General features: G+C 35.8%; 2 protein-coding genes across 3 annotated transcripts in view; one reads left to right on the top strand and one right to left on the bottom strand.

Moving 5' to 3' along the window:
- The first annotated feature begins 10,170 nt into the window (after positions 1-10,170).
- On the top strand, positions 10,171-16,867 carry LOC148869103 (Pyridine nucleotide-disulfide oxidoreductase family protein). The gene is made up of 13 exons (XM_088970461.1): positions 10,171-10,585; positions 10,984-11,088; positions 12,295-12,408; positions 12,506-12,559; positions 12,760-12,876; positions 13,971-14,080; positions 14,154-14,227; positions 14,727-14,788; positions 14,929-15,127; positions 15,298-15,361; positions 15,436-15,503; positions 15,723-15,865; positions 16,500-16,867. Exons 1-13 carry the CDS (start codon positions 10,460-10,462, stop codon positions 16,725-16,727), a joined length of 1,464 nt encoding a protein of 487 aa, XP_088826587.1. The 5' UTR covers positions 10,171-10,459; the 3' UTR covers positions 16,728-16,867.
- Positions 16,741-25,553, bottom strand: part of TED3 (Pex2/Pex12 N-terminal domain-containing protein / zinc finger (C3HC4-type RING finger) family protein) — a 28,639-nt gene continuing 19,826 nt past the window's right edge. For both annotated transcript variants that reach the window (XM_088970463.1, XM_088970462.1), the window contains exons 4-8: positions 23,502-23,638; positions 23,308-23,408; positions 21,727-21,844; positions 17,810-17,976; positions 16,741-16,967 (exon numbers count right to left, since the gene is read on the bottom strand). In XM_088970463.1, coding sequence (XP_088826589.1) covers positions 16,835-16,967; positions 17,810-17,976; positions 21,727-21,844; positions 23,308-23,408; positions 23,502-23,638 — 656 coding nt within the window. In that variant the 3' untranslated portion in view covers positions 16,741-16,834. The remainder of the gene's footprint in view (positions 16,968-17,809; positions 17,977-21,726; positions 21,845-23,307; positions 23,409-23,501; positions 23,639-25,553) is intronic.

Genomic DNA, 25,553 nt, shown 5'->3' with positions numbered 1-25,553 from the left:
TATTAGATTGGGCTGGACTTGATCCATTCATAATAAATTTATATTGGATTTGGTTGGATTAAGCCAATATCCGATTCATTAATATAAGATAAGAATATGGGTGTTAATAGACTGGGTTTGAGTTGAAGCCAATCTACATTAAAATAAATTTGAATTGGACTAATATAAAATTGTCCAAATTATTCATTGGATTGAATTGGACTTGATCCATTTGCAATGGACTCACATTGGACTAGATTGGATTGGACGAAATCCAATCAAATTGACACCCCTAAGTGAAGGAGAACAGTGCTCAAATTTGTGCAAAGGGTCTATTCTTTCAGTTGGAAACTTTACCCTCAAAGAATCTGAGAAGAATGATCCAACAAGAGAAAGACAATATTTTGTGTGTCTCATTTTAAGGATGAAATATCCAACCCACAAGCAAATACCATGATAATCGAAAGGCGTGCATGTGCATGCGCACAAACACGCGCTCGTGTATGTGTGTGGAATGACCAATACTAATTGTAAAAACTTGAACTATTAGTTTTGATATCACTTTTTGGAGGAATAAAGAAAATTTAATAAAACCTAAAGTTTTTACAGATGCATAGAAATTACATATAAGATTTGAACATCACCTTCATCTTAAAAGTCTAGACTATTATATTGAGGGTGTATAAAAAAAAAAAAAAAAGCAATCAATGAGGGCATTTATAACATATAAGTACCATTAGTCACCACATCAGCAAAATGCTAATAAATGCGGAAGTTCTAAAATGAAGCTTCCTAAGACAAAAAAGTGCACAAAAATCGATATTTGCTTCTACAAACATCAATTCGTATAAATGCAATTAATGAGGCCTTTTAGTGATGAAACACCTATGTGGCACTATTTACTTAATACACATAACTGGAATCAAATACATACATTATGTATCAATCCTTATATACGAATACTTTGCTGTATTCCAAAAACAAAAAGTAAAATGAGACAATTATTTATGTCCTAATTACTTGATGACAAGTTTGCCCATCATATTTATTTTCACTAAAGATTATCATCCTCGTAAACGTTGTATTTCAGTTTCTTAGCTCACAAATTTTATATAACAATTTCTTGTCTCGTAATGTTTTTTCATCCATTTTTCTTATTGAGAAGCTTACCCTTTTGATTCCCTTCTATTAGTAGATAACTAATGATCCAACATTTTTTTAGGCATGAAGGCAATTCCATTCATCAAATTTTGTCTCAACAGAATTCTGGGGGTTGAAACCAATCCCAACAGAATTGGAGCCTAGTACCGTAATCAACAAACTTATGGACCACCTTATTTAAGGCCCAAAGTACATAAGCAACAGAGTGGTCAGGAATCTGATCCAGATAGCTAAAATACTATCTATGTACAACCAAGCAATCAACAATGGTTTGATGGTTTGATGTTATTATCCACCAAGACATAAACATTGACATTCAGATACATGTTCAGACTGATAGGAGGTGGCTATGTATAGAATGGAGTTCTGTGACATTTTGAATGTTTATAGCTCTGCAGTGAAATACAGAAATCTGCATTAGGCCTGTCTGTACTTTTTCGAAGATTTTAAAGTTCTTAGAATGTCCTCCAATATATGAGGAATCCTGACTCCATGCATGATGCACCCCTGGTTGCCTATAACCCAACGCCCAGAATAAATTACCAGTTAATGCATGGGTGGTGTTAAAAAGACAATGTTCTAAAAATCGATCCAGAACTTGAACCACTTTGACCATCGATTTTTAGGTCAGCGGTTCAATCATCTGGTTTGAATAGATGGCCCATTCCAATTTAAAAAAATAAAAATCATTAAAATGAAAAATGGCCAAAAACCATTGTTCGGATCAAATGGGTTGACGGTTCAACCACCCAGATCAGCAGGTCAATAACCAAGTCAACAGTTTTTGGCCAAAAAAAGGGTTAAGGGTGAAACAAAACTGGTTGCATGAACAGTTTCTGGGCTGAATGGTCTGATCATCCTAGTCAATGATGGTTCGAAAACCATGTTAAAAGATGCCCATGTTAAAGGGGTAGTGTTTTCAAAATCAGACTGGACTAGTCAATCAGATCAGAAAAACCAGGAACCGGTTCTATTTCACCCCAAAACCACTTTTTGGCAAAAAAAAAAAATGTTGATTTGGTCAGCATACTACTAACCCGAGCAGTCGAACCATCAAACCGTTGACCCAGACAATGATTTTGACTGTTTTTTATTTTTTATCGGAGTGGATCGTCCATTCAGACCAAATGATTGGACCATTCGATCCAGGAATCGGACCCAGAATGGTTCCATGCCCGATCCAGTTTTAAAAACCTTGTCAAGGGGAATGATTACATTTGGTTTACTAATTAAAAAACTGAATCGATTGTAACTATTTGATTTTTTATTTTTAAAATAAAAACCACAAAATTCTAAAGTGATTAGAAAGTAAAATGAGCAAACAAATAAAGATGAGAAGATACACCTCAGCTACCTCCAGCTGATCAAACTGCCTAAAACCCTATGGAAGCACATGCATTTGACGTGCATGGTAGAAGTAGTATAGCAAAAGCCTCATTTTTAGGAAAAAATGACATGATAGAAATAATAAAATAAAATGATTTAAATACTAATATAATTTAATAGTGAATATAGTATTAAATAAAATAGATTGATAAAACAGAATTCAAGTAACCGACCCGGATAAGGATGAATGATGATGATATATAGCCATAGAGAATAGATAAATATACAAGTGTGCGTATAAAACCTAATGTTAACACAAAAAAACAAACAAATAAACACAACATTAACATGTCATGTACATCAATTTATTTTATTTTATTTGTTTCAGTTGAGCAATCATAGATCAAATAATGATATCTTCTCTAGCTACTTGTATCTTAAGTAGAGCTTTCAAACGGGTCGTCTTGGGTCGACATGGCATGGCCCTTGGACTGTCTCAGCCCGTGCCTCTCTCGCTAGGATATTTTGGGGGTCGGCCCAGTATGGCTCATGGCCTAAGCCAGTATATGCCCATGCCGTGCTACGGGTCGGGTTAGGCTGTGGATTGAGTCTTAAGCCAGGCCGGGCTGTGGATCAGGACAAAATTATTTATTTAAAATTTTTTTAAAAATCTTAAAATATTATTTTATATGAATTTTGATATATACAATTGTTTATATATATAATAATTAAATAAAATTAAAAACAATTTTTTATTTTATTAATATATTATATACTACATATTATTAAATGATTATAATTTATATAATATATGGGCCGAGTTAGGCCATGTCGGGCCACAGGTAGCACGACCTACTCGGTTGTGCTTTACTGGCCCGGCCCACAGATCTGAAACCCCAAATCAAACATGACCTATACAATCATGCCGTGCCCAGTACAACCCATAAACCATCATGCCGAACTGGGCCGGGCATGCCGATTTAAGATGAAATTTTTAATTCTACTGTCAATTCCACCTTAGTCTCATATCTTTGACGAAAATTAGGTGTTCTAACCTAATCCAGAGATCTTATTCGGCCACTGGATTCCATTGGTGACATGGCATCGAATCCTAGTTCATGTTAACAATATCCATGTGATGTAAGTCATAGTCTTTATGTTATATGCATTAAAAAAAAAAAATCACTCTTTGGGCTGGGACCTGGGTTTTTATATGAGAGGAACTGAATTAGGAAGACTTAATTAGCACGAAATCCTCCATGTGTATTTTATATTTATAAATGCACTCTATATATTTGTATTTGTATTTTTTTCAACCTGAGCCTGAAGAAATTAATTTGCCTTTATATTATTTATTTTATCTGCTATATTTGGCATTTACTAAAATTAAGGGAAACAATTTTTTCAATATAAAAGAGTAAACTTTTCAGAACAAATTAAGTCTTCCCATCTATTATTTCCACATCTTTTACAACAGAAACTGTTTTCCATCTCTTCTAATTTGCTTTGCTGCAAGTGGCACCCTTAGCACCTTTACCATTGTTTAATATTTATATTCGGCCCAGAAATCGTTCAGGCAACTGATTCCATTATACCCTTTAATCTATTCCTTGGTAAAAAATCATTGACTTAATCAATGACCCGTAGATTCGGACAGTTGAAATGTCGACCGATTACTCCTGATAGTGATTTTTGGCCGCTTTTACTTTTATTATTTTTAATTTTTTTAATTGGAAAGGATTGCTCATTTGAACCAAACAGTTGAACTACTGATCTAAAAACTGGTGGCCAAAAAAAGATGAAATGATGAATTTTCATTCAATTTTCAAAAGAAACAATTCCTGCACACTGAAAATGCATTTCTATTTAAGTTTTATTCTATCCAAGACATGGACGGATGATATTTGTTCAGTCGTTGGGCCTTTTTTTGTGAGAGCCCAAGTCCAACACAACTTCATCATAGAGTTGATTTTTGTTGACCATGTAAAAAAGAAGGTTGAGGGTGTATGGGATATTTGGGGGGATCTGGGTTCCATGAACAAAAAGAAAAAAGAGTGAAGCACCGAAAATGGTCTAACTGGTCACCTACCTACCTGGGAGGCTGGGAGTCTGGGACATCTAGTCACACATTTTACTCAATTGAAGAAATAAACAAAGCAGAATTAGCAAAGTCTGTTTATTTGAACAAAACCCTCATCATGGTTCACATAAATACATTTCACATGCTTTTTAAGTAATTGATGTTTTCTTCTTCTTTTTTTCCCTTTTTAACCCAACTGTTTGGCATGATCATCATCATCATCAGCTAAATTTAATACAATTGCTTATTGCTAGCAAGAGACAAGCTCAAATTGATGTGTTCATTAGAATATCAAAAATTAACCTCAAGAGATAATCTTTTAGATTCCATTATGGATCCCTCTATACACCTCAACTAGTATTACAGTCATACACCAACAGAGAGTGAGATGCCTTGTTTGTAAATTAAGGCATCGCCAGTCTACAAGCTGGGCTGATCTTAGTAGTTTATTACATGTATCTATAATTCACACGGGACAAATATATATACATTGAAATGTGACAACATCTAGTACTAGTATCTTGCTTTTGAAAATACTTTTGCCAAACCCTGTAACATTAGGCAGTAAATGAGCTGAGCTAATTTGGCTCATTAGTAGGGGTGGATTCGAGTCGAGCCAAGCCAAATACTTGGTTTACTGAAATTATTTTAGGTTCGAGCTCGAGCTCGATTTGAGTTTGAGGTTTGAGCTCGAGCTCGATTCTAGAGATTTGAGCTCGAACTCAATTTAGTTCAAAGGTTGCAACTTTAAGTTTGACTACAAGCCAAAAAATTTTTTCTAAAAAATAAAAATTATACAAATAAAAATATTTTTTTATTTTCAATACAAAAAACTAAAAAATATAAAAATTATTTATTATTATGCATATAAAAATGTTTTTTATTTTATATACAAAAAATAAGAATTATAAAAATTATGTACTATTATACATAAAAAATAAAAATATTATATATAAAATATTATTGTATATATAATAAAAATTATTTATTTATCGTACTAGGCTCACGAGCCTCATGAGCCAAGCTTCACTAGGCTCAAGCTCAGCTTGATTAGCAAATGAGCCTATATATCAAGCTCTAGCTTGACTTTAAATTCGATTTAAACCGAGTCGTGCCAAGCTCGAATAGGTCACGAAAAGCTCGACTCGTGGCCACCCCTACTCATTAGTAATGTTTGCTTTTAGGTTCACTTTTCGAGCTTGTGAGCTGAACTCAATCATCAATCATATTTAACATATTTAGGCGGGTGTTCGCCAATGTGTATGATTATGTTTTCAAAACAAATACAATTACAACATCAACAAACAATATCATTTTGCTGATGTGGAACTTTTTTTTAGAAAACAACTGCCACATGTGATGAGGCCGAGTCTAGATTTGTTCCTTACAGATTGTTTCCAGCAAGAACACCTCCTGTAGTGGGTATAACTCCCAATTAGTACCTTGTACTTTGGGCCTAGTGCCACTTTGGTCCCTGAACTTTAAAGTGCGACAATTTAGTACCCAAACTTTTATAACATGTCAATTTAGTACATACAGTTAATCAATTTCTAACCAACCATTAAGTGGCATTTGAAAAAGACACAAATGCCCTTCAAGTGTCATCTAATTTTTTTTATCAACCATTCAAACATTGACAAAAAAATTAACAATTCCAAATCTTTGCTTCTATTCAAGAAAGCTAGGGACACGTCTCAATGGGCATTCTGGACCCCAACTTTCTTGAATAAAAGAGGCAAAGATTTAGGACTGTTAATTTTTTGTCAATGTTTGGATGGTTGATAAAGAAAGTTAGATGACACTCGAAGGGCATTTATGCCTTTTTTCAAAGGCATTTAATGACTAGTTAACAGTAGATACTAGATTGACACGTTTTAAAAGTTCAGATACTGAATTGTCGCATTTTAAAGTTCGGGAACCAAAGTGGCACCAGGCCCAAAGTACGAGATACTAATCATGAAATTTCCCTATTATTTTTGCTCAAAAGTCAAAATCCTAAATACATGGTTATAGAGTTAAAGGTGAACACTAGCATCATAAAAGTATATGTCATGTAGATGGAGCCATTATATCACAAAAGGATAAAAGCAACATAGAATAATCCTGCCAAATATTGCTTGGATTTAGGGTTTTTAAGCCATGTTTGGGAGTGCTTATGTTAAAAATAAGTGTTTATTCAAATAAGCACTTATCTGCATTTGGCACCCACCTTTTTCATATGTTTATTTTAAAAAAATAAGCACTTATTTCATATTGAGCTTTTGGTGCCTTTTTCTCTAATAAGCACTTAAATAAGCAATTGCGACTCTTTTGTCCTTCATTTTCTTTCAAATTTTCAAAATGCCCAATCCAAAGTGAATGAATAAAAGTACTTTGATATAAGTGCTTTCATAAAAATACCTTTATAAAAGTGCTTTTATAAAAGTATTTTCCTAAAAATACTTTCATAAAAGTGCTTTTGTAAAAGTGCTCTTATAAAAGTATTTTTGTAAAAGCACTTTTATAAAAATACTTTCGTAAAAGTACTTTTATAAAAGTGTTTTCACAAAAGTATTTTCGTAAGTGTTTTCAAGTAAAAGTACTTTCCTATAAGTGCTTGATATATGAGCACTTAAAAAAAAGCCAAAATTTTGGATTTAAAAAATAAGCACTTATTTCGGGCTCATTTCCCAAACATAAATAAGTGCTTAATGGTGTCCCTGCCCAAATAAACACTTATTTTTAAGCACTCCCAAACATAGCCTTAGATTGCAATATTGGACTCATGGGCCTAAGTCTAAACCTATTTAGTAAACATGACAGGGCTGAGAGAGCTTGTTAGGCGGGTCAAATGTTCCATTTCAAACTCAATAGTTTTTCATCATTATCATAATCTAAGACTTATTCAAAACATATGAACCCACTACATGAATCCTGTTCTGTTTAATGTGATATTCATGGTTAAATTGAAATATGAGAAGTTAAAAGCCATTTTATTAGACTCGTTTAGGCCTTTAGGGTACATAGTTTTATTTTCGACTGATTTGGATCGATCATGATTTTTCTTAAAAAAGTTGGGCCACTTATAAATTTATTGTGGGCCTCAGACACTATGTGGGTTTCAAAATGGGCTAAATTTTGAGTCTTGGGAATATGGGGCACCAGTAACTTGCCACTTATCAACTTTCCCAGGAAATCTAAATTGCAGCTCCCTAATAATGCCCAAATCAGATGGCCCAAGTAGATCACCTGAGTAAATTGATTTTGGCATAGCCATTGATCTAGTGGGGACTCGTTCGCTGGTCGGTCCTGATTCCTGAGATATGAGACAAGTTTCAAATTATGGGGGTCAAAAAAATAAACAGAAAATAGAAAGACAAGCATATCACTCTCATTAGTATCCCATTTGATCTTTAATGGGCTAATCTCGCCTGCTAATTGGCAAATTGCCAGACTTGGGCTGCTTGTACACTTACATTATGTTTGGTTTGAAGGAAAGAGTAGGGAAAGGAAGGGAATGTAAAGAAACCTATACAAGATTTGTAAAGGTTCTCCTTTCTTTTCCTTTTCCTACTTTTTCCTTCAAACCAAACATAACGTTAGTAAAACTCTTAGGGCTGAGTTTGGGCTAAACGATTCAGCTTTAGCTAACTGGAGCCTAAGTGCCCGTTTGGGAGAGTTTTCCTATAGCAGTTTCAGACATTGCAAGATAGGCCCCACATGGATAGTTAAGAAGTCATGTTTGTTGAAAACCCAGTAAAGCTGAAAGATAGTGTCATTGAGCTGTGATCTAGGGGTGAGCAAATGGGTCAGTTCTACCTAAAACCGAATGGAATGGCCTCAAACCAACCCTACCCAATATGTTGTCAAGTAAGTCTGGTTCCAAATTCTAATTAAAAGTTAAAATCAACCCCCACCCAGGCTAGTCTCAGGGTATAGGGGTTTATCCTACCTAAACCAACCTGTATAACTGACCTTGATTGACCTTGGTGGAACCAGACTTAAAATAATTCCGAAAATACTTTAGGATATAAAGATTTGAACCAGAAACTCATAACTACAAAGGCCATTGTCTCACTTGACCATTGAGTTTGTCCAAAAAAGAGCCACTTAATTATATTAACAAATTTCCTTTAATTTAAAATTTTAATGTGGATAATAAGTAATGCAAAAAGCGATATTTACAAAGTTTAAGCCACAATGATAAATTTGAACTATATATTAAGGTCCATTGGGTTTACAGTTGGAATCAAAATTCTTTGAAATTGGAATTAGAATGATCTATTCCCATAGTATATTTGGTTCAGACAAGAATCGGAATGGGAATTGAAATCAACTGGAATAGGATTTCATTCCCAAGGAAGGGGAATGTCATTCCACCAGGGATGGGACTTCAATTCAGCCTAACCAAAGCAATTGGAATTGGACATTCCAATTCCGATTCCATACCCCTATCTTCATGAACTAAATGGGCCCTTAATATATTATTACAATTATTGGATTTAATTGCTAAACGACAATATTTTTGTGGTAAAGAAAGAACAAGTTCCATGGGTAACTTTAGAACCACCAAGATCAGAACAAACCCTGAAACCAAACTTAATAGGATAGGTTTTGAATCCAAAATCCTAGAAACAACTACTCTGTTTCAAATTCTATGTTAGAACCAAACCAAACCAACCCATACTCACCTCTACAGCCCTACTGCAAGCTCAACTTTTCGGTGAAGCTAGTTTTGATAGTTTCTTCCAAGCCGCTTAGTCAATGCAGCTCAATCAACACAAAAGCGAGGGCTTGAAGAAACGATTTCTAGAATTCTGAATTGGATGCCACATGGAAGCCTCTAAAGTTGTATTTAGGCTCAGTTTGGTAGGAATACAAATACAAATATGTACTATGCAAATACATACAAAATAATACAAAATACAAGGTTTTGCACTCTACAGATTTGTATTTATACTCCTTCCAAATTGAGCCTTAGTAAAAATTCAAAAAATTAACATTAACATTCCAAACGCCAGAATCATGACTGTAATATGAAGTTACACTCAATAGCTTATCTGGAACACAGGTGTTCAACCAAAGCAGCTCGCCCCAAACACATAAGCCATCCAAAACAGGGCTTAATTACAAAGGGCCTGGATTGGCCAACCCAAACTTTGGTTTAGGGCCCATTTGGCACGTCTTTCCGCATGGTCTTTCGGCTGTTTACAAGCCAAGCAGATCAATTTTCGGTCTATTTTCATTTGGTTTGCGGAGGATCTAATCACCAAAATCTAGTGTGTCAAAAAGACACGAAAAGTCCATTTTGGGATGATTTCAGGAAGATCCAAATAAACATTTTCGCATCTTTCGTGTTTTTTCTCACACGGAAAGATGCATAAAAATACGTATATCTGCCAAACTAACTTCGAATTACTCAGATCTTCATACAAAAACTCAATACATCGCTTAACTGTCAAAACTATCAGAAGATCTTCTCAAAAAAACTTGCCAAACAGGCTTTTCAATCTTCCTCGCTCCGCCTTGCCAGCTTGCCTCTCTTCCTTTTTCGGCCAGGCCGCTCAAACCGGATCTATGTGTTACTGGTCGGATCGGGACGATCCCAATAGGCTATAACTTGATCTTTGAGGCTTTGACGGGCTCCCGAAGCTAAGCTAGGTCAAACGTGGCCCATGGCCATTTGTAAGGGTTAATAACCCGGTCGGTTCACTTACGAATTACGATAGCCAGTTCATTAGAAGTAGAACATCTGTGCCAATCCAGCAGCGTGGTTGTAGTCTGCAAGCTCGAAACTGCCATAGTCAGGACTCAGGATTCTTCTGACTCTGAAAATTTTGGGAAGAAACCTAAATTTGATCGAACCAGTCTTAACTTCCCAATTCTCGTTTCACCGTTTGAGAGGGAAAAAAGGGATTCAAATAGTAACTTAGAATGAAACAAGTGGCTATTCTCTGTGCAAAGAAATGGTTTTCGAGAAGCTTTTCGTCAATCTCCTCGCATCCACTGCGAGTTTGTATAGTTGGAAGCGGGCCTTCTGGGTTTTACACAGCTGAGAAAGTAAGAATTTGGTACCATTCTCCTTTATTGTTGCAAATGCATTTTGTTATCTCAAATTTTTATTTTTTTTTGTTTATGTCGGTATGATAAAAATCAAACTTTTTATGAACGTTATGTTTGATCTCATTCATTTGTTTTTTCTATGGATTTCCACCCGTATATTCATTCAGTCGACCCATTGACTTCTTTCTTTCTTTTTTCTTTTTTACAAACAAAAAGTATATAGATTAAGGCCGTTTTAGTTGCGGAGTCGATTTTTTTTGGGGGGGCTTATATTAATTTTGGGTTTATAGTTTTTTATTCTTATTTTTGTATGAATTGTAACTCATCAATTTTTACTGCAAAGTTGAATCCTCTTTTGCTTAATCATTTTTGCAATGCTTTGATTATATCTCCAGATGTTGAAGGCGCATCAAGGAGCAGAAATCAATATCATCGACCGATTGCCAACACCATTTGGATTAGTCCGCTCAGGAGTAGCTCCTGATCATCCCGAAACAAAGGCGAGTAGTCCAATCCCCATGTTTTTAAATAATGGCAAAGCTTGAATGGGAAAACGCGGTCACCGGAGAAAGATCAGTTCTGGTTATGATCTAAAGTTACATGGAAACGTATACAATGCTCAAGATACACTGAGCATGACAGTTCATAATTCTCCCTATATTTTTCTATAATATGTTTGTACAGGTTTCAGAATGTGAATCATGTGTTTCTTTTTTCTTATGGGTGAAAAACATTTAATCAAGGTGCATATTACAGCCTTCGATATGCACTTTGTCTCATTTCATACCTAAAATGCTCAACAAGTCAAGTTAGAAGTGAGAAAGAACAAAATTGCCTGATTTCTAATACGTGAGGAAGCTAAAAAATGATGCCTGATTGGCCTCCCTTTAAAGGGAGACTAGCTCAACAACTTTAAGTTTCCGGAGGACATTCTACCGACAGTGTAACACAGTTCTACATGTTCATGGATAGGAAGATTCCCAGGGGTTTGAACCACACATGTCTGCTGCCCCATTACACCAGAACCTCCATGCGGATCAGTCAATGTTCACCAGTGTTGAACCTTGTACTGAGTGTTCAATCACATGTTCAGTAGTTTTATTGAACCAATTATGAACTTCAAATCTCTTTGAGCACCGGATTCAGTGTCATAACTTGGCCTTGGCACCTTTTTTGTTCCTCACACCAAATATTTGTAAACTAAAGGTACATAAAACCAGCTCCTAAAAATGTGTAGAATTGTATCACTTGCAAATTGTCTCCTCACCCGCAGAACTTCTCCTAGATAGCCAAGTATCCTTTTGCCTTTTAGGTTGAAACAACTTTATGACCTCGACCCAGACTGATGCAGACAAAGAGCATTTGAAAAATAAACAGGTAAGGATAGTTTTCTGTGATCTTGAAAAATAAACAAGAGGAAGAAGAATGATTTAAACTATGTACATGTACATGGTTGGCATGTCATATCAGATACTTCAAATTTTTAGTGTAAATTTCTTATCTGAGACCTTTTTCAGCCATGTCCTAGCTGTACCTGGGCAACATAGATATTAAGTCTCATTACAAAATCCTATGTTGGGAATCTCTCTAAATGTAACAGTTTTATCTTTACCTAGATTGTTCTGAATTCTACATGTTCTTGAGGAGCATGCTTTGTGAAATATTTCTCTTAATTGTGCTTAGTTTTATCAGAAAACTTGCAACAGATTGTGATTAACCAGTTTACTCGGGTTGCGTTGAATAAGCGGTGCTCATTCTTTGGAAATGTTTCCCTGGGGACCTCTATCTCACTATCCGAACTTCGTGAATTATATGATGTGGTGAGATACCATCCCTACAGAAGGAGTTATTATTGCAAAGAAGAATCTAATTATTCAGTCTTTTATTTGATTGAATTAGATGTAATTGATTGAGCAGGTGGTGCTGGCCTATGGTGCTGAAAGTGACAGGGTTCTAGGTGTGCCTGGAGAAGTATGTTTCTTGTCACTGCAATATGAATGATTTTCTTTCTATTATGGATCAATGTTATAGTGTGCATTATTGTAGTTTAGATAATGCCCTTGTTGTTTTGTAGTTAATATTCCAAACAATTATTTCTGAGGTAGTGGTTTGGCATTGCAAATGAAATTGTGCATCCTGTTTGGTTCTTATTTCCGTATATTTTCTTTTAGGATTTAGCAGGAATATACTCAGCTAGAGAATTTGTTTGGTGGTATAATGGTCACCCTGACTACAGCAATCTGGATCCTGATTTGAAGAATACTGATACAGCTGTGATTCTTGGTCAGGTATTTTCATAGCCTTTGACCAGGTCTTGTTCGGCCCCTCATTTAAATCCATAGATATAAATCATATAATACCTAAATCTCTTATATAACAGATAGATTTATAAATGTAGAATAACTAGCATCATTTTAGAAATCGATAAATAGGAGAGACATGATATAAATGGCTCCAATGTGATTATTAACATAAAGAGAAATTATGAAGTTATGTAGATTGAGCAGGATCTTCTTTTGAAAGTCATTTTCTCTCACCAGATTCCAGAGATCCTAGTTTCTATGTGAATCAATCCAAAGATCAATTGACAAAAGAATATTAGTCAGTCCGTACCTTAGAAAGAGGGAGAAATCATACTGACTGAAACTGCCATGAAATCTTGGATAGTTTCGCTTTAATGATTAATTCACTTTATTAAGAACTTTATGTCAAAGCACAACTAAAAGTCTGCGTTCTCAAACTGCTATGATAATATATATATCACACATGATATGAAGTTTCAAATCATATTATCCTGTTAAAACACAATGCTTCATTTTATCTTAATAATACAGAATATTGAAGGTGACAGTTCGTACTAAGTTTTTTAAAGAATTAATGAAAGTTACCATTTCCCATAAAAAAGAAAAATCTTTATAATACAGAATATTTTTGTTGAATACATATTCTCTATAGATGTCATTGAATGTCATGATATTATGATGCCAATCCCCATGTATTTGCATGGCCAAAAACTAAAAAGAATGAAACCTCAAACTAAGATTGGTGCAAACCAACCATAGACTATAGTAGCCATCACATCTAGACTACTTTTTGTTCATCCAAAGGATTGCTTATCTAGCTGCTGAACATGAACATCTGTGAGTTATATAGGTAATAACCTTTCTTGCTCTGTTAGGTACTGTTCTCCTATGTATCTTTTTTTATTGGTACTGTTCCCTTATATATCTTTAATATCATCTTTAGTTCTTTACTATATGAGAGTGGTATCAATAAAAAAATAGATATATAGGAAAATGGTACCTTATCTATCAAATCTTTGATAGCATTGCTACTCAACAATTCAGTTCTTCCCTATCTCTATATCTTGCTTTTCTATCAGGGCAATGTAGCTCTTGATGTTGCACGTATCCTTCTACGACCAAAAACTGAATTGGGGAACACTGATATTGCAAGCCATGCTCTAGTCTCTCTGCAGGAAAGTTCCATAAGGTTTGGTTCTAGAATACTTCAATATCAACTAGGAAGATTCAGTCCATGTTCTGATTTTGTGATATGGTTACAGGAAAGTGTATTTGGTTGGAAGACGTGGACCAGCACAGGCAGCTTGTACTGCCAAGGAACTACGTGAAGTTCTTGGTGATTCCCTGGTTTCCCTTTCCAAATTATCATTTTTAGCATGCTTATTTATTCATGGAATTTTTTTCTTGATTTAAAGTTGAGGGCAAATCTCCTGTATGCTAGAATGTTCAAATGTTTAAGGGCATCTTTTTCAGGAGAAAGTTGCCTGATATTCTTTATCCATATCTAGCTTCTGATTGTAAAATCCCATGGGAAAGGATAAACTGGTCAGTTATAGTTTTATTTTACCAACTTGTGTTCACTTTTAAAAACGTTGCAATATACTTTAGTGGTGAATTGGAAACTTGTTATTCTAGAGTGTTTTATAGTGTTAATACACTTACGAACAATAATTTTGAATCTTATGGTTTATCTACTCTTAACTATTTCATTGTATTTCCCTTGTTATCTTACAATCAGCTTTTTTTTTTCAAAAGAATGTATTGGATGAAGTTGTACGATGATCCCCTTTTTTAGCACATGTAGCACTTAGAGAAATGTGGGCATCCTATTGCAGGTATTAAAGATTTGCATATTCACATCCAGGAAGCTGATCTACAAATATCACGAGCAGATGAGGTATATCTGTTTTTTTTTCTCTAGGTTTTCTTATTGTATACATAATCAAACACCAATATTAATTATTTAATTTTACGGCTACTAGTTCTTGCATTTTGTTGATGTTTTTCCTTTTTATACATTGATGTTATTGATTGAAGAAAGAACTGAAGAATAACCGAATCCAACGACGGGTCTATGACTTGCTGTCTAAAGCAGCAACTTCCAAGCCTTGTCATCCTACTTTTAGTCAATGTCAACTACATTTCATCTTCTTTTGGAAGCCAGGCAGGTTTTTACCTTCAGATAACAGCAGCTCTAAGGTTACTGGTGTGCGCTTTGAGAAGACAGTTCTAAAAGGTTTGTTCCACTAAACGTATAGTTGCATTGAATGGATTTACATGTGTCTCCTACATAACCTTTCTCCTTTTGATCAGTCAATGCTCAGCGTCTTCGTTTCCATATGCCTTGTAGCCTAATAGCTCAGTAGCCTTGACACCTAACGAATCAGCTCATAATCTTTCTTGTAGAGAACAGTAGCTCTGGAAGACAGTCTGCAGTGGGCACAGGACAGTTTGAAGACATTGAATGCGGGTAATTTCACCTTAATAAATGGGAATTCATTAATTTGTTCATCAGTACTTTGCATATCTTGATTCCTTCTGCAGGTTGGTTTTAAAAAGTATCGGTTACAAATCTGTGCCAGTTGATGGGTTGCCCTTTGATCACCACAAAGGTAAAACTGGAACTCATTCATCATTGCAGAATTTTAGATTGCCACCTTCCTGACTTTCTTGAAATCTGCAACAATTGATGATTTATAAATAAATATAATGAAACTATCTGAAACAATTCAATAACAAAAGATGACTTCTGATTTTTTTCCTTCCCTACCTTCATAGAGATACAGGAAGCTTATGCCGTTATTTTTTTTTTTTCTTCCATTTTTGCTCAGGTGTGGTTCCAAACATTCGGGGCCGGGTTCTAAGTGATGCATCAACAGACCCTGAACCACTCAAGGGATTATATGTAGTTGGATGGTTGAAAAGAGGACCTACTGGGATCGTTGCAACAAACCTCTACTGCGCCGAAGAAACTGTAAGTAATCCTTTCGAGATGAAATAAACAGCAAAACACCAATTCTGCAAATAAGAAATGGCCAGTAAAAGGGCATCACAGTGCATGAGGCTCTCGCCAATGCAGGGTCTGGGGAAGGACGATGTATGCAGCCTTACCCCTATTTCCAAGAAATGGGCATTTTTACTTCTACCGAGTCCAGATATGCTCTTCACTCAGCGCTCCTCACACCCTCACAGGCACATCCCACCATGCATCAGAAACATTTCCCATACTTTTGTGTTATTATTGAGAGATGTTCCCAATACATGATGGGATGTGCACTCTGAGGGGCAGATTCCAATTCACTTCTATCATATATAGGAATCCAAATTTCCTCAGTCCTCTAGGTGTGCAGCTGCAGTGTGCCGAGAGGAGGATTCTGAGGAAATCCAAACTCCATATATGATGCCCGAGACTTTTTTTTCTCCGACTCCATATCTCCTGCCCACAAGAACCCTATCCACACCTACCCACGAAACATTACCTGGTGACATGTACAGGGATGAGATGTTCCCCTTGTGCAGCTGCGATGTTATGTGGGTAGAGTTGTATAATTGAAATGAATTACTTGTTAGTGGTTACCAATTTACTAACGATAGTGTTATTATGCCAGGTTGCAAGCATCTCCGAAGATTTGGAACAAGGAGTACTAATTCCTCGCTCGCCAAAGCAAGGCAAACAGGGACTCCTCCAAATATTAAAGAATAGGAATGTCAGATTTGTGCCATTCAGTGGCTGGGAGAAGATTGACATAAAAGAAAAAAGTGAAGGCGCCTTCAGAAACAAGCCCAGAGAAAAGATTGCCACGTGGGAAGAATTATTGAAGGTTGCTAACGAGTGAACAAATAAAAATATAAAGGAATCAAGGTTCTTTTATCTAATTGTTTTCTGATACATCATACATCATTGCATTTGTATTGTTCGTTTTGGTTGATTATTTCCTTTGAATTAATCAATTTTGGGAGTTAGACTACTGATCAAGCCACTTTGCCGTTGCATGGCAATAACTGGTTCATTGCATCTGGAACACCGGAATGAGGTAGTGGCAGCACATCGGGTGCGAAGGCAATAGTAACAATACCTGTATACAGAATAATTATAGAGTCAGCATCTTTTCTTTCTATTTCTTTCATAACAGAATAAATTATAGAGTCAGCATCGGGTGCGAAGGCAATAGTATCAAAAATAATGGATGTACAAATTTATGGCAACGGCCATATACTCTCCATTTTGCCCTGAACAATTGAGCATCATTGCTTTTCCTTTCTACTTCTTTCATAACAGAAATATGAGAGAGTCTTTGAATATCAAGCCTGTAGGAAGTTTCTTGGCACCTTTAAATCAGTGCAAACTCAAAAATGCATATATGCCATTACCACTCTGAAACTTGCTCAGCTGCTTTTGTTTGTGTTTTTGTGTACGTGTGCATGTGTGCGTGAGGGAGGGAGAGAGAGAGAGAGAGAGCCACCCTCCAATTAAAGGGGAAATTTTTGTATGTTTAAATTCCGACAGCTAGAGCTCTCTGCAATACACATTAGTTCACAGACTCCTTGTAACAGTACCAGTTCTGGATGAATTGCGCGGTGAAACTAACATGTCACACAGGGAGAGGCTTGTTGACAGACCAGGCTGTTTAATTTAGACAACCAATGTTTTCTAATTTCCTTGGTTGTGACAATTATTAATTTGTTGAAGTGGGTTTCAGCACAAGTGGCTTAGATGAGAACAATTTCTGTATGGAGAAGGTCATCCTTGGATTATATGGATTTTACTGAGCCAAACTTGAATCAACTATGAATTCTCTATAACTGTAATTGTGCCTAAGAATTTTGAGCGTCCAACCTTAGCCCATTCACACGCTAAGGTTATCAAAATAAATTAAAATGTAAAATCATAGACATGAGAGCATAAACTGCAATATACCTGTGCTGGCAAGGGACAGCAAGAAATGGAATAGTTGGATTTGCCTGGCAGATGGGACATGCAGCCTCGTCACCAGAAGAACCAGAAGATTTGTCCTTAGAGAATGGCAAAAGTAATCTTTTTATGGATGATGAGTTGAGTAGTGGAAGAAGCAACAGCAACATCTCCTGCACAGCGATGAAGTTCCAAAAATACTGTTCCATCAGGATAGAGGATTATGTCTTCAACTGTTATTAAAGTAAACTGGCCTCAAAGGTACTCTTCTTATTTTAGGACTAAATGATTGCTTTAAAGTATTTAGGTTTTAGGATGAATAATTCTGGCCTCAAAAGTTTGCCTTATCACTTTCAGAACCAAATGCTTGCTTTCAAGTATTTGAGATGAATAGTTTTATCACAGTACAGCTGTCAAGGCATTGCCTAGGCAACGAAGCACCCCTGGCAGAAAACCTAGCCTGAATGCCATAACTTGTATCAAAAAGGTGCTTGTCTAGACAATTAGGCACCTACCTAGGTAGCAAAAATCACAAGTTAGGAGCCTAAATGTAATACTATTAACATTGCTGCATTTTATTAGTATGGATTTAATACATCCTATCATATATACGTAGGACTTATGTGAGCTCAATTAGGCACTAAAGAAGGAGAAAAAGGAACTTATAAACTAGAAAATATGAGAGAAAGAAAAAGTAGGGATTTAAACCATGTTAGGTGCATTAAAAAGGAAGATTGAAAAGTCGTGGTAAAAGATGAGGGTATCAAGGAAAGATGGAAAAACTATTTCAAAAAATTATTAAATGAGCATGTAAAGGGTGAGATTAGTAACAATAATGGTGTTAAAATAACATGTACCTTCATAAAATTAGAACTACTAAAGTAAAAGAAATGCTAAATAAGATGGAGGGGAAGGCATGGACCTTGTAGTATTCCAATAGCAGCATGGAAAGGTATGGGAGAAATGGGCTTGTTATGACTAACCTACTTAATAAGATAATTAAAGAAAAAAAGATGCTTGATAAATGGAGAAAGAGCACTATGGTGTCTATATTTAAGAATGAAGGCAATATATTAAGTTGTAATAACTATCAGGGGATTAAACTCATGAGCCACACTATGAAACTTTGGGAGAAAATAATTGAGCAAGGTTACGACATAAGACAAGTATATTGTATAACCAATTTGGGCCTATGCCTGGAAGATCAACCATGGAGGTTATCTTTCTTTTTAGAAATTGATATAAAAGTTTATAGAGAAGAAGAGAGAACTTCAATTGGTGTACATTGATCTAGAGAAAGCATATGATACAGTCCCTAGAGAAATAATATGGTGGGTCTTGGAAAAGAAAAGGGGTTCCAAATAGGTATACAGACCTAATTAAGGATATTACAAGGTACAAAAACCTACGTTAGAACACTTGTGGGAGACAACAGATTTTACAGTTACAATGGGTCTTCACTATGGTTCAGCACTTAACCCTTATTCATTTGCACTGGTCATGGATGGACTAACAAAACATGTTCAGGCTCATGGTGCATGTTGTTTGTCAATGACATTGTTTTAATTGAATAAATTAATGAATGATTAAATACAAAACTAAGATTTTTTAAAACAGGTAAAGTATAATGTCATTAAATAGAAAGATAAACATGTACAACAAGCTGATGTACACAGGGATTTAGAATCACCGTCCATGCAGTCCCATACCCCCCATCCCTACTTTACGAAATGATTATCATATACAAAAAAAAACTAGTTACAATTTCTGTCCTTAAACAATTTGTTTACACAAGGCCAATAACACATTTTTCCCACAATTTTCTGAAATACCAAGTCAGTCAAGCTGACTTTGTTATTGAATATTCTTGCATATCTCTCCTACCAAATGCACCAAAAAACTATTGGAGACATGTTCCATGCCAATTTTCCCCTCTTGGATAATCATCCTATAATCCAGCCTTTCACAAAATCCATCTCCGATTCTAGACATCATCTTTTCACCTCAAACAACTTACAGATTTTGGATCAAACCTTAGCAAAAAATCTACAATGTAGCAACAGATAGATTCCTCTTGTTGCTCACATAGGACACATTTTGTGGAAGCCTAGTGCATACCCTTCCTTACCAAGTTATCCCTAGTAAGGATTCTGTTTAGGTAGGCAGTCCAAACAAAAAAGGATATCTTTGTAGGCACACATTCTTGCTCCAAACAATCTTAATTGTGATTCTCTGTTCCTTTGACCAGAAAGACTTAACTGAGAAGTTTCCAAATTTATCCCACTCCCACATTCTGCTATCTCCTGATGTCCACTTGGGTGCTATACAACTTCAGCAACATTTCCACCATCGCCTCCACTTCCCAGTTGTTCAGACTTCTTCTAAACTGAGAAATTCATACCACATTTCCATTTTGCACCTGCATATTTTCTGCCGGATTGGCTTCTTTGCTTGCTGCCAAAAGGGCAGTATAAATCTCCTTCAAAGGTCTATTTTCACACCCCACATCCTCCCAGGATTTTACCCCAAGTTCATCTCAAACTTTCAAACTTACTCCCTTTGAGAAAAGATCACAAGCTTTCCCGAGCCCTTTCCACACTGAGCATCCATAACTTTGATTTGATACTCCCAGTTCCCATCTTGAGTTTCTAAATCCATGCTTTGCTGCTACCACCCTTCTCCATAGTCCCCCAGACTGTTACCTAACCTCCAATACCATTTAACCAAAAGGGCAACATTGATATTTCTCACCCTGCGAACACCTAGACCTCCTTGCTGTTTAGTTTTACACACCTTATTCCAGCTGACCAGGTTGTTAAATGCAAAATTAAGATTAAGGACAAATACCTTAGAAACAAGAGGTTTTAAAATAAGTAGGACTAAAACAAAATATATGCTATGTAGATTTAATAATAATATGAGTGAAAATCAGGGTACATTTAGGGTAGGAGACCTAGAGATAATTCAATTTGACCTTTTCTGGTTCTGATACATTGGTTTGATAATGGTAAAATCTCAAGCTGACAAACACGATAATGCAGGCTCAAGTCTAAGAGAGTGGCCACTTTGTGCTAAAAAAAGCAGAAAACAAAGGTTAGTTCCTTGTACAGTCCACCCCTCCCAACATCCTGGATGGCCAGAACCATCATTGGGTAATGGCCCTTGGCATATATATATAGGGTGGGACAGATGTACACCATGCACATATAGAGGGGCTATTTCCAAGTTTGAACCCTGGATATCCAGGTCACAATGGAGCAACCCAACCGTAAACAGAACAAATTTAAGGCCTAGAAAATTAAAAAAGGTCAGCAATAACAGTAGGTGCCAGGATTTTGAGGTCCTAAAGCAGGAATTATGGGATGCAAGTGAGATACAAACTGAATCAGCACCCCGACAACTAATTGTGACAGCCTCCTCCGAACGAGTTTTGAACTATTTTAGAGTGGCTTCCCTAAGATTTAAGCTAGACATGCACAGTTTAGTTCTTAACTTTCTATTAGCACCCTGCATTTACTTGACCTGTTGGTACAGTGACTGTCACATGCCTTTTATTGATTGGGAATAACAAAAGGATTAGTATGGATCCATGACACTTAAATATATATGCATCAATCTATATGGGTGTAAAAACAGTTCCAAACTAATGATTGAGAAGTATAAATTGGATCAGTACCTTGACAAAAACTGTGAAAACCTCCTACAATCAAGTTTTGAATTATTTAAGGATGGCTTTCCTAATTTTTAAGCTAGACTTTCACAGTTCAGTTATTCAGTATTTAATTTTCCATCTCTCACTCTGCATTTGTCTGACCCTTTGCCACACTAATAAGACTTATAGTGATTGGAAAAAAAAAATATATACTTATCGAATATGCATCAATACAGTTCCAAAACTAACGATTGATGGAAGAACAGTTTACCGAGAACTCATTCCACACCAATTGGCGATTCATGTACTCAAAGCTAACGGCTCGGTTCATGTTGGGACTCCCATAAACAAGCCTTGCTTTGAGAGCTCTCTCAATAATATTTCTGTACCTGCAATGCAAAAAATAAATAAATAAGAAGAAGAAGAAGAATGGAAAAAATCATGATTAAACCTTCCAAACTTAAGTGCACTGAACCTTCAGAATGCAAACATAATATTTCAGACAATACAAAGTAAATTTGAATGAAGTACCAATGCATGTTTGAATCTTTCTCCTAATTAGGGCTGCAAATGGATCGGATTAAATACGATTTGTTTAAATCCAATTTGAATTCGAATCTGATGCATCTAATCCAATTTAATAATTGGATTGAAATCAGAAATTGCTTGATCCAATCCACTAAGACCCAACCCAAATGTATGTATGCTGTATGCATATGCAAAATATAAGTTTTTTAGGTCTTCCTATTGTAAATCTTCTTTTGATGAGTTAATGAAAGTGTTGTTGATCAAAAATATATATAAGTTTTTTAGCATTAAAGTTCTTTAGATTAAACGGGATTTGGGATTTAAATAAACTTACTTTTTGTTTAAATTTACTTTGTAAATTTATGCCAATTTTATATGGATTTACTATTATTTATTGGATATCTGGACATTTAAACTAATCACACTCGAATCCATGTTTGACATATCCATTGGATGTTGGATCAAATTTGGATCTCAGATTCTTATCAAATAGAGTTTACATATAGCCTATCCAAATTCGACCCAATCCATTGGCAGCCCTATTCCTAATACATGAGATTTCCTTCAGTTAAAAAGAAAAAGAAAAAGAAAAAGATTTCCTTCAATTGTTTGGAGTTCAATGGGGGTGCAAATGGACCGGATCATGATCCGATCCTATTTTGTCGGATTTGGATATCCTTATTTCGATTTTTTATCGGATTCGGATCCCCCCCTGCACACACCTTTCTGATTCAATATATGTGTTATCTATTTATTTACTTATAAATATGTTATTTATATTGCATTTTTGTAAATTTTTATATTTTTTTATTAAAAACTTGTATATATGATGAAAATAGTTGAAAAATACCTGTATTTTTTGTTTTTCTTTATTTAAACTCTTATATTTTCTTTTCCTTTTAATAACCTATTAATTTTTTAAAAATTAAATCAGATCGGATCATATTTGGATATCCAACATCCTGATCGGATTCGAATTTGAATCAGTATTTATGAGATCTGATTGGATCTACAGAGTATCGGATCGGATTTGGATATACCCTGATTCAAATCCATTCCAATCTGTTTGCATCCCTAGAGTTCAAACACCATCAGTTTATACAGTTGATAATATCCATTTAATCTTGCAAGATTCTTTTGGTCAGTAACAAGGCAATCTTTATTAATTGTTATGAAAGAATGCCACACAGGGTTAAACTTGTACCATCTGCAAAGTTCACATTTTGGAATCATGCTTGTAAGTTGTAGAAGACACTGAAATCATATGGCATGCATATGTTCAAATTCCAAAATATCCAAGATAGGTTGAGGGTCAAAGCATCACCTTCCTGTGTAAAGAAATATGAGCAGGTTGAAAAAGGAGGCAGCTCTGTACACACCCTCTACGTGTCGTATCAAAGTCCACGCAAGACGTGCCAACGATGTCTAAATCACATGTGAAACAACAAAAATTAACCCCTACTTCTGAATAAACATTCAAATTTGGCAATACTTTGGATAAAGAAAAAAAGATTGCACCTGCTCAGAATCACCCCACCTACGGAAAGCAGAAAAGGACTGTAAACGAGCCCATATATACTGACCACCAACAGTGGAAAGGCAATACCATATCTTCTGAGAAACAGTAAGCCCAGGCCCTTCCAACCCTGTTCTTACTGAAAAAGATATACAGAAGAAATCTTGTATCACTTTAAATTTGAAACCAATCCAAATATAAAGAACATCTTAAAGTGTATACAATGAAGACCATGGAATAGATGCACAAATGTTGGACAATTATGAAGTTTGTACTTCAGAGGCCTGTGAATGGTGGATGCCACCAGATATGTCTTTACCTAAGTTATTGTACCCAAAACCCACTGCCCTTATGCCAAGATAGCAAACCTCCAAATAAGAGAATAGTTTCCTTAATAACGAAATACCATTTATAGCTATAAAGCTCTTTTGCCTTTTTTTTCATTTTTTATTTATTTACTTTTTTTTTTTTTTGGGGGGGGGGGGGGGGAGCAGATCAGTAATCAGTGGTGAGTCATCAGTATGAAACAAGATCCAGTTTGCAACTGCAATACAAGCTGCCCAAGATTCATGCCAAGTAGGAAGTTCAGGTTATATACAAAAGCTCATTTATTTGCACCAACTATTAAGAGGTTCATCCAAGAGTTACCTAAACTACAACTTGACTACAATACCAAGATACCTCTACAAGATTTTCATATCATATAACATACTTCAGTTTTATGTAAATATAATATCCCACACTAATGCCATGCTGTATATGGATAATATACCCAATGAACAGAAAATGAAATCCTTGATTTCAGCCTGTTAGTGTCGAGTATGTAGGGGTATTTCTGTCTTTATACTTATGTTGAGGTTGCTGATCTGTAATATTAGATTAGAACTAGTGTCCCTCACTTAAGTAAGGGCACATGTGTCTTTTCCATTATGTTAGTAATATAAAACGTCTGGCCGAATGGGAGAGGTAATTTTTCTCTCATTCGAACCAGACTTTTCTTCTCTCCTTTTCTCCTCTTTTCTATCTCTCTTTCTTTCTTCTTTATTCGTCTCTCTTCTTGGCAGTTATCAGACTAACAGAACTCAAAGGCAGGCCGAATCATAATATGGTATCAGAGCTCAACTAAGCAACTCGGATCTGCCCAGATTTCTGTTTTCTGCGCACTCAGTCTAGGGTTTTCTCTTGATTTATCTGCCATCAATTGGAGACAAGGGAAATGGCTGAAAATGAGTGGTCGCCCTCTTCCCTTGGAGGCCTCTATGCATCCAGTTGTGCTGTTCATGGTCAGTTGCTGTGGTTTCTAAGAAACCTTCCCCTAATCGATGAAGAGAAGAGGGCTGATTCGTGTGGTGCAGTGGGTGTCTTGTGTGGTTTGTTTTTCAGTTGATGAGGTAAGAGATTTCTATGCATATTTTTTGTTATGAATCAAATAGGAAGTATGTTTCAGATCGTATGGTGAGATTTCAGACTGTAGTGTGCTAGGGTTTATACTGTTTTTTAGTGTGATTTGAAGGGGGAGTGGTCCTCATATAGTGTGGTGAGATTTCAGGTAGTCATGGGGTAGGGTTTGTGGTGTAAAGAGTGCAATCTTCAGCAATAACAAGTGCTGAAACCAATGTGATCAAGTAGTGTGCAGTGTACCGAATTCAGTAATAACAGAATTCAGCAATGGGAGATAGCAGTGATAGCAAATCTAATGTGATGATACCTACTGACTACATAAATGTTCAAATGATCTCCATTAAATTGAATGGAGAGAATTATGTACCTTGGGCTAAATCTGTAGAGGCTTTTCTGAAGGCAAAGAAGAAGGTGAAACACATAAGGGAGGAGAAACCATCCACTGATTCTCATGAGTATGATGACTAAGAACAAGAGGATGCACAGATTATCATGTGGTTATGGAACAGTATGGAACCCAAGATTAGTGTAAATTTCATGTTTCTTGACACTGCCAAAGATGTGTGGGACCATGCTAAGAAGTTGTTTTCTGGTCAAGACAATACAACGAGAGTATATCAATTGTATCAGGAATACTTTAATCTACAAAAGGG

The sequence above is a fragment of the Nelumbo lutea genome, chromosome 2 (assembly GCF_056320005.1).
Source record: "Nelumbo lutea isolate HS-2025 chromosome 2, American lotus-T2T, whole genome shotgun sequence".
NCBI lineage: Eukaryota > Viridiplantae > Streptophyta > Magnoliopsida > Proteales > Nelumbonaceae > Nelumbo > Nelumbo lutea.
The sequence above is the reverse complement of the archived record's forward strand: the minus strand, read 5'-3'. Positions and strand labels throughout refer to the sequence as shown.

Coding starts and splice junctions, on each gene's coding strand:
- LOC148869103 (XM_088970461.1), top strand. CDS start 10,460: ATGAAACAAGTGGCTATTCTCTGTGCAAAGAAATGGTTTTCGAGAAGC. Junction 14,081..14,153: donor CTGCAGGAAAGTTCCATAAG/GTTTGGTTCTAG, acceptor ATATGGTTACAG/GAAAGTGTATTTGGTTGGAA. Junction 14,228..14,726: donor GGAACTACGTGAAGTTCTTG/GTGATTCCCTGG, acceptor ATCCTATTGCAG/GTATTAAAGATTTGCATATT.